Below are 9805 nucleotides of genomic sequence, written 5' to 3'. Positions count from 1 at the left end.
GTATTAGAGAAAATTTCAAAAACTGTTGGCAACATCTACTAAATTTGTACAAGTACATGCTCTCTAACATAAGAGTAATGGCTTCAGTGTGCATCAAGATAGCAGTAAAGACATTTCACCAGCATTATTTGAAGTAATCCTCAATTGGAAATTACCCAAATGAGATCAACAGAATGGGTAAATTGTGGCATAATTATGCTACTGGAATGCTGTCCAGCAAATAAAGTAGTAAAGGTAGGTACAATGATATGGATCAATGTCACAAAGATAATCTTTTTTTTTTTTTTTTTTTTTTTTTTTTGAGACGGAGTCTGGCTCTGTCGCCCGGGCTGGAGTGCAGTGGCCGGATCTCAGCTCACTGCAAGCTCCGCCTCCCGGGTTTACGCCATTCTCCTGCCTCAGCCTCCCGAGTAGCTGGGACTACAGGCGCCCGCCGCCTCGCCCGGCTAGTTTTTTGTATTTTTTTAGTAGAGACGGGGTTTCACCGTGTTCGCCAGGATGGTCTCGATCTCCTGACCTCGTGATCCGCCCGTCTCGGCCTCCCAAAGTGCTGGGATTACAGGCTTGAGCCACCGCGCCCGGCCCACAAAGATAATCTTAAGATCACTTGTTTTTCCACAGTTAGTTTTTTCTACCTTGTACCAGAGCCAAGGTGTTTCTCAAAAGGAGGGTAGTTTCCTGCAGAAGATGCCGTAGATTTGCTCCACACTACTGTGCTGTGAGTCTCCTATTGGTACTTGCCAGAGAATGCTACAGAGTCATTGAGTGTGATTGGATCTGCTAGATCATTTGGACTAAGTGCTTGAGAATATTATAGAGCAGCCTGAACTTGATGCAAGGCACTTTCCTTTTTTTTTGTTTTTTGTTTTTTGAGACAGAGTTTTGCTCTGTTGCCCAGACTGGAGTGCAATGGCGCAATCTCAGCTCACTGCAACCTCTGCCACCAGAGTTCAATCAATTCTCCTGCCTTGGCTTCTCAAGTAGCTGGGATTACAGGCATGCACCACCATGCCCAGCTAATATTTGTATTTTTAGTAGAGACAGGGTTTCACCATGTTGGCCAGACGGGTTTTGAACTCCCAACCTCAGGTGATCCACCCACCTCGGCCTCCCAAAGTGCTGGGATTACAGGCATGAGGCACCTCGCCCAGCCTGCAAGGCACTTTTTTGCTGTGACCACACTTGAAACTGAAGGTCTCATAGGTGACTTTGTAGACTGAATAAAGCACATTCAAAAGTGATATATGTTTTAAAAGGAAACATTGTCATTTGCAACAACATGGATGGACCTGGAGGAAAATATGTTAACTGAAATAAGCCAGGTATAGAAAACAAATACCAGATAATCTCCCTTGTATGTGTAATCTGAAAAAGTTGGATTTATAGAAGGAGAGATAGAATGGTAGTTACCAGTATGGGTTGGGGAGATGTTGGTCAAAATTTCAGATAGAAGGAATAAGGGCGGCCGGGCGCGGTGGCTCAAGCCTGTAATCCCAGCACTTTGGAAGTCTGAGGCAGGTGGATCACGAGGTCAGGAGATCGAGACCATCCTGGCTAAAACGGTGAAACCCTGTCTCTACTAAAAAAAATACAAAAAACTAGCCGGGCGAGGTGGCGGGCGCCTGTAGTCCCAGCTACTCGGGAGGCTGAGGCAGGAGAATGGCGTGAACCCGGGAGGCAGAGCTTGCAGTGAGCCAAGATCCTGCCACTGCACTCCAGCCCAGGCGGCAGAGCGAGACTGCGTCTCAAAAAAAAAAAAAAAAAAAAAAAAAAGAAGGAATAAGGGCAAGAACTATATTATACGACGTAATGACTACAATTAATAACAATATATCATTGAAAATTGCTAAGAGTAATGTTCTCACCCCAAAAAGTTAAATATGTGAGATAATGTATATTAGTTAATTAGTTGGATTTAGGCCTTCGACAATGTACACACATTTCAAATATGATTTTCATTTGTCCATTAAAAATAAAATATTAGCTGAGCATGCTGGCTCATGCCTATAATCCCACTACTTTGGAAGGCTGAGGTGGGAGGATTGCTTGAGGTAAGGAATTTGAGACCAGCCTGTGTGACATAATGAAACCCATCTCTACAAAAAACTTAAAAAAGGCCGGGCACGGTGGCTCAAGCCTGTAATCCCAGCACTTTGGGAGGCCAAGGCGGGTGGATCACGAGGTCAGGAGATCGAGACTATCCTGGCTAACACGGTGAAACCCCGTCTCTACTAAAAATACAAAAAACTAGCCGGGCATGGTGGCGGGCGCCTGTAGTCTCAGCTACTTGGGAGGCTGAGGCGGGAGAATGGCGTGAACCCGGGAGGCGGAGCTTGCAGTGAGCCGAGATCACGCCACTGCACTCCAGCCTGGGAGACACAGCGAGACTCCGTCTCAAAAAAAAAAAAAAAAAAAAAAACTTAAAAAATAGCTGGGTGTGCTAGTGGCATGTACCTGTAGTCCTAGCTACCTGGGAGGCCTAGGCAGGAGGATCAGTTGAGCCCAGGAGTTTTGAGCCTGGGTAACAACAAGACGTTGTCTCTACTAAAAGTTAAAAAAAACAAAACAAAGTAGTCGGGCATGGTAGCAGCACCTGTGGTCCCAGCTACTAAGAAGGCAGAGGCAAGAGGATCACTTGAGCGCAGGAGTTGGAGGCAGCAATGAGCTATGATGGTGCCACTGTGTTCCAACCTTGGCAACACAGCAAGACCCTGTCTCTTTAAAAAAAAAAAAAAAAAAAAAAAATCCACAGGCCAGGTACAGTGGCTCACACCTGTAATCTCAGCACTTTTGGAGGCCGAGGCAGGTGGATCACCTGGGGTTAGGAGTTTGAGACCAGCCTGGCCAACATGGTGAAACCCCATCTCTACTAAAAATACAAAAGAAAATTGGCTGGGCACGGTGGCTGACGCCTGTAATCCCAGCACTTTCAGAGGCAAAGGTGGGCAGATCATAAGGTCGAGTGATCGAGACTATCCTGGCCAACTCGGTGAAACCCCGTCTCTACTAAAAATACAAAAAGTTAGCTGGGCGTGGTGCTGTGCACCTGTAGTCCCAGCTACTTGGGAGGCTGAGGCAGGAGGATGACTTGAACCCAGGAGGCGGAGGTTGCAGTGAGCTGATATCACACTACTGCACTCCAGCCTGGCGACACAGTGAGACTCTGTCTCAAAAAACAAAAACAAAAACAAAAACAAAACGAAACAAAATGAAAATTAGCCAGGAATGGTGGGGGGCACCCATAATCCCAACCACTTGGGAGGATGAGGCAGGAAAATCGCTTGAACCCGGCAGGTGGCGGTTGCAGTGAGCACAGTTCGTGCCACTGCATTTCACCCTGGGTGACAAGAGTGAGACTCCGTCTTAAAAAAAAAAAAAAAAAAAGTCCACATAGTCAACCAGTGTGATGCTTTTTACAATGTCAGGACCACTGAGGACTATATTTTGGCAGTGAACATGAAGGAGAATTTATGCAGTCTGGAGGCAATGGTGTGGAGTGATTCTGGCTGTTTTTTCAAATTGGCATAGAGATAAGAACATTATCTTCATTAGTTGTACACCAAGTGCCAACTGTTGTGCTCCTTCATTTCAGTAAACATAATACATTCAGAAAAACAGCTGGCCAGGCACAGTGGCTTACGCCTGTAATCCCAGCACTTTGAGGGGCTGAGATGGACAGATCACTTGAGGTCAGGAGTTTGAGACCAGCCTGGCCAACATGGCGAAACCCTGTCTCTACTAAAAATACAAAACTTAGCTGGGCATGGTGGCACATGCCTGTAATCCCAGCTACTCATGAGGCTGAGGCACGAGAATTGCTTGAACACAGGAGGTGGAAATTGCAGTGAGCCAAGATTGTGCCACTGCACTCCAGATGGAGCGAGACTCCATCTCATGGATGGATGGATGGATGGATAGATAGATAGATAGGCCAGGCATGATGGTGCATACCGATGGTCCTAGCTACACAGGAAGCTAAGGCAGGATGATCATTTGAAGCCAGCCAGGAGTTTGAGGTTACAGTGAGCCATCACACCAGTGCACTATAACCCAGGCAATGGAGTGAAATCCCAACTCTGAAAAAAAGTAAAACATGCTGGGCAGCGTGGGTCACGCCTGTAGTCTTACCACTTTGAGAGGCTGAGGCAGGCAGATCGCCTGAACTCAGGAGTTTGAGACCAGCCTGGGCAACTGGGCAAAACCCTGCCTCTACAAAAAAATAGAAAAATTATCTAGGTGCAGTAGCACACACCTGTATTCCCAGTTACTTGGGAGACTGTGGCATGAGGATTGCTTGAGCCTGGGAGGTGGAGGTTGCAATTAGCCCAGATTGTGCCACTGAACTACAGCTTGGGAGATAGAACAAGACTCTGTCTCAAAAAAAAAAAAAAAAAAAGAAAAGTAATAAGTGTCATCAAAATAATGTTTCTGTGTTCAGATGGGTGAAATCTCTTAATATGTCTGAAAATGTTTTAAATCCTTTATCCCCTCCTCAGCAGACAAGAAGCTACAGTGGATGGAAACTCTGTGAGAATTGTGGAGAGGTCTTCAGTGAACAGTTTTGCCTTAAGACACACATGAGAGCTCACAATGGAGGGAACACTTCTGAGGGTAATTGTTATGGAAAAGACGTCCTCAGTGTGCACAAGGAAGCCTCTGTTGGACAGGAACTTTCCAAATTTAATCTATGCGGAAAAGTCTTCAACTTAACTCCAGGCCTTGCTGTACATCTTGGAATTCTCAGTGCAAGACAATCGTACAGGCCAGGCGCGGTGGCTCACGCCTGTAATCCCAGCACTTTGGGAGGCCGAGGCGGGTGGATCACAAGGTCAGGAGATCGAGACCATCCTGGCTAACACGGTGAAACCCCGTCTCTACTAAAAGTACAAAAAATTAGCCGGGCGCGGTGGCGGGCGCCTGCCGTCCCAGCTACTTGGGAGGCTGAGGCAGGAGAATGGCCTGAACCCGGGAGGCGGAGCTTGCAGTGAGTCGAGATCACGCCACTGCACTCCAGCCTGGGCCACAGAGCGAGACTCCGTCTCAAAAACAAAAACAAACAACAACAACAAAAAAAGTTCTAACTTGGTAGCCAATGGGGACAAATACAGAATGTGATGTTCCGTTATAGCCAATGGAAACCAGACACTGCAGCAAGGTGGACGCGTCAGGTTATAAATGACCCTGTTTCCTTTGTTTAGTGTACTCTAGTGGCAAAACTTCTGGCGAGTGTACCTGTTCTGCCAAAAGTAAAATGGGCTTGCTGAGGAAATTCAGTTTACGTTCAAGTGCAATTTCTTTATGGCACTGGGGAACAAGCATTTCTAACAACCTGGTCCTACCTGGCTGAAACTGGATCCCGGAAGCTCCGCCCCTCCCGAGGCTCCTAGCGGAAGTGATGTCAGCGCGCCGCCACCATCTTTTCCCGCGCTGGCTACCTTTGGTCAGTGCTGTTTCGCGTTTATCCTGGTGGAGTCCACCCCTGCTGTGGTGAGTTCCGCCTGCTTGGGGGTCCAGGAGATAAGAGGGGGTGTGGGTGGGGGGTGCAGTAAAGGAAGGATTGGGCGCGGTCGCCCAGGAGCCTCTCGGATCCTGCTTGTTTCACTAGCTTCTCTAGGGGTTGTTGGTCCTCCCAGCGCGGCCAGTTCCAGGTTCAGTCGGTCCACGTCAGGAGCCGCGTCGGGAAGTGTTTGTCCCGAGTCCGCGCGGTGTTTTTCTGGAGTGCTTTCATTCGCTGTGCTCTTCTCTTCAAAAGCTTGGAAAGCAACCTTTGTGAATGTTTTTCTTTCCGAAAGGAAAAGGATGTCTGCCATTCTAGTGAGGTTGGCTCTGGCCCCGCATCCTCCCGCGTCAGGCGTGTTCCTGGTGAGCACCAGCATTAAACTGGTTTCAAGAGGACTCTGACTTCCGTTTATTTGCTAAAAAATGTCTTATCTGAGAATCTGGCATTGTCTGGGTGTCCTTTACTTATTTTTGACACATTACAGTTGGATGGAAAAAACAGTTGTTGAAAGTGTGCCTGGCCGGGCGCGGTGGCTCAAGCCTGTAATCCCAGCACTTTGGGAGGCCGAGACGGGTGGATCATGAGTTCAGGAGATCGAGACCATCCTGGCTAACACGGTGAAACCCCGTCTCTACTAAAATACAAAAAAAATTAGCCGGGCGAGGTGGCGGGCGCCTGTAGTCCCAGCTACTCGGGAGGCTGAGGCAGGAGAATGGCGTGAACCCGGGAGGCGGGGCTTGCAGTGAGCTGAGATCCGGCCACTGCACTCCAGTCTGGGCAACAGAGCCAGACTCCGTCTCAAAAAAAAAAAAAAAAAAAAAAGTGTGCCTGTTTCTGTATGTAAATATGAACACGTGTAGACTGTAAGCCTTTAGTTTTTTTATTTTTCTTTTCTTTTTTTTTTTTTTTTTTTTTTGAGATGGAGTCTCGCGCTGTGTCACCCAGGCTGGAGTGCTGTGGCGCGATCTCGGCTCACTGCAAGCTCCGCCTCCCAGGTTCACGCCATTCTCCTGGCTCAGCCTCCGAGTAGCTGGGACTACAGGCGCCCGCCACCACGCCCGGCTAGTTTTTTGTATTTTTAGTAGAGACGGGGTTTCACCATGTTAGCCAGGATGGTCTCGATCTCCTGACCTCGTGATCCACCCGCCTCGGCCTCCCAAAGTGCTGGGATTACAGGCTTGAGCCACCGCGCCCGGCCATTTATTTTTATTTTCTTGGACGTTATTTGTTTTCTAGTTGTTACCAGCTACAAGCCTTTCTACTTCAGAAAGGCAGGCCAGACGCGCTGGCTGACGCCTGTAATCCCAACACTTTGGGAAGCCGAGGCAGGTGGATCACCTGAGGTCAGGGGTTCGAGACCAGCCTCACCAACATGGTGAAACAGGATTTTGCCATAGAGACGGTGTTTTGTCATATTTGTCAGGATGGTCTCGAACTCCTTACCGCAGGTGATCTGCCCGCCTGCAGCTTCAGTCATCTTAGGTACATAATGAAGTTACTGAATTGTTCTGTGCAGGTCTGAACTGCCTTCTGGTCATATTGGGGAGTAACAGCATCCACAGGAGATCAGGCTCCAAGGACAAATATCAGACTAATTATTAGGGTTATTTGAATGTAGGATTTTTTCATTATTAGATAGAAGTAATGAGCCAGGCATGGTGGCTCATGCTTCTTATCCCAGCACTTTGGGAGGCCAAGGCAGGAGGATTGTTTGAGCCCAGGAGTTTGAGACCAGCGTGGGCAACCTGGTGAAACCTTGTCTCTACTAAAAATATAAAAAATTAGACCCAGTGGTGAAGGGGGCCAGCCCCTCCACACCTGTGGATATTTCTCATCCGGTGGGATGAGAGACTGAGAAAAGAAATAAGACACAGAGACAGTATAGAGAAAGAACGGTGGGCCCAGGGGACTGGCACTCAGCATACAGAGGACCCGCAATGGCGCTGGCCTGTGAGTTCCCTCAGTATTTATTGATTATTATTTTTACTATCTTAGCAAGAGGAGTGTAGCAGGGCAACAGGTGGGGAGAAGATCAGCAGGGAAACATGCGAGCAAAGGAATCTGTATCATGAATAAGTTCAAGGAAAGGTACTGTGCCTGGATGTGCACATAGGCTAGATTTATGTTTCTCTTTACCCAAACATCTCAGTGTAGCAAAGAGTAACAGAGCAGTATTGCTGCCAGCATATCTCACCTCCAGCCACAGGGCAGTTTTCTCCTATCTCAGAATAGAATGAATGGGAATGCTAAGATTTACATCCAGACGTTCCATTCCCAGGGAGGAGCAGGAGACAGAAGCCTTCCTCTTAACTGCAAAGAGGCCTCCCTCTTTCACTACTCCTCCTCAGCACAGACCCTTTATGGGTGTTGGGCTGGGGGATGGTAAAGTCTTTCTTTTCCCATGAGGCCCTATCTCAGGCTGTTTCAGTAGGGGGAAACCTTGGACAATACCCAGGCTTTTGTGGGCAGAGGTCCCTGTGGCTTTCCTCAGTACATTGTGCCCCTGTTTAATAGAGAATGGAGAATGGCGATTACTTTTACCAAGCATACTTACTGCAAACATACTGTTAACAAGGCACATCCTGCACAGCCCTAAATCCATTAAACTTTGATTCATTACAGCACATGTTTCTGTGAGCACAGGGTTGGGGCTAAAGTTACAGGTTAACAGCATCTCAAAGAAGAAACAATTTTTCTTGGTACAGATCAAAATGGAGTTTCTTATGTCTTCCTTTTTTTTTTTTTTTTTTTTTTGAGACGGAGTCTTGCTCTGTCCCCCAGGCTGGAGTGCGGTGGCCGGATCTCAGCTCACTGCAAGCTCCTCCTCTCGGGTTCACGCCATTCTCCTGCCTCAGCCTCCCGAGTAGCTGGGACTACAGGCACCCGCCACTTCGCCTGGCTAGTTTTTTGTATTTTTTTTTTTTAGTAGAGACGGGGGTTTCACCGTGTTAGCCAGGATGGTCTCGATCTCCTGACCTCATGATCCGCCCGTCTCGGCCTCCCAAAGTGCTGGGATTACAGGCTTGAGCCACCGCGCCCGGCCATGTCTTCCTTTTCTACATCGACACAGTAACAATCTGATCTCTCTTTCTTTTCCCAACACAGTGGTGTGCACCTGTATTCCCAGTCACTTTGGGGGCTGAAGTGGGAGAATCACTTGAGGCCAGGAGTTTGAGACCAACCTGGCTGATATGGCGAAACCCCGTCTCTACTAAAAATACAAAAATTAGCCAGGCGTGATGCATACCTCTAATCCCAGCTACTCAGGAGGCTGAGCCCTGATAATCGCTTGAACCTGGGAGGCAGAGGTTACAATGAGTTGAGATTGTGCCATTGCACTCCAGCCTGGGTGACAGAGTGAGACTGTGTCTCAATCATAATTATATAATGATAATAAGGCATGGTGATGCACACCTGTGGTCCCACCTATTCAGGAGACTGAGGTGGGAGGATCACTTGAGCCTGGGAGGTCTAGGCTACAGAGAGCTGTGTTAGTGCCTTTGCACTTCAACCTGGGCAACAGAGTGAGACCCTGTCTCGGTAGATAGATAGAGGTAATGATAGCTATTGGGAAGGATGGTTATGATAATTGAGCATGTATATATAAAGCTACTAGAGCCACTTGTGACACACTAGTCCTCAGTAAATGTCAGTTGCTGTTATTAATACTATCATTACTGAGTGATGATACTGAGTACAGTTTTTGGTGGCCTTCACATCTGTCACCTGCAGAGAGAAAGCTCATGCATAATATTCAGTGACTGATGTTTGATGCTTGTTGTTTGATGATTGATATGAACAGGACCTCAAATAACCCATACAAAGAGGAATGGAGATTGCTTCTATTGACCTAGATTCGTAAGTTACCCTGAAGTGACTTACTTTTCCACTAGGGTTTTTTTCCAGGAACCAATCTGCCCTTTTGAAGAAAAGACAAAGGTAGTAGTCCTGTGTCAGCTACACCCAGAAAAGCAGATGTGGGCCGAGCTGCCTGTTGTGTAAAGGGTAATAGTTTCATTTTACAAGAAAACTTACACCCTGAAAAATGTGACTCTCTATCTGCCCGTAGTAGTAACACTCATGAAGCTTATGTAGCGTTTCCGAAGGCACACAAACCAGGACTGAATTCTAAAACAGCATTCTGGCTGGGCACAGTGGCTCATGCCTGGCATCAAGGAAGACAGCATTGAGGCCATCAGCTTCAGAGCATGGCAGTCATTGATTTGTCCCATGGTAAGTCCTTGTTGATGCTCTTTTTCAGAGATTCTGATTTAGGTCACACTCCACAACGTAAGAGTCCAGTGA

At 47.5% G+C, this 9805-nt stretch overlaps 1 protein-coding gene across 1 annotated transcript in view; it reads left to right on the top strand.

Annotated features, from left to right (window-relative positions):
* Window positions 1–9665: 9665 nt before the first annotated feature.
* LOC112613178 (zinc finger protein 562-like) overlaps window positions 9666–9805 on the top strand; it is a 5390-nt gene continuing 5250 nt past the window's right edge. The window contains 1 exon segment of the mRNA XM_025368465.1: window positions 9666–9737. Within this exon segment, the coding sequence (XP_025224250.1) occupies window positions 9709–9737 (29 nt within the window). The 5' untranslated portion in view covers window positions 9666–9708.

Source organism: Theropithecus gelada, chromosome 19 (assembly GCF_003255815.1).
Source record: "Theropithecus gelada isolate Dixy chromosome 19, Tgel_1.0, whole genome shotgun sequence".
Classification (NCBI taxonomy): Eukaryota; Metazoa; Chordata; class Mammalia; order Primates; family Cercopithecidae; genus Theropithecus; species Theropithecus gelada.
This window is presented reverse-complemented; position numbering and strand designations above follow the sequence as displayed.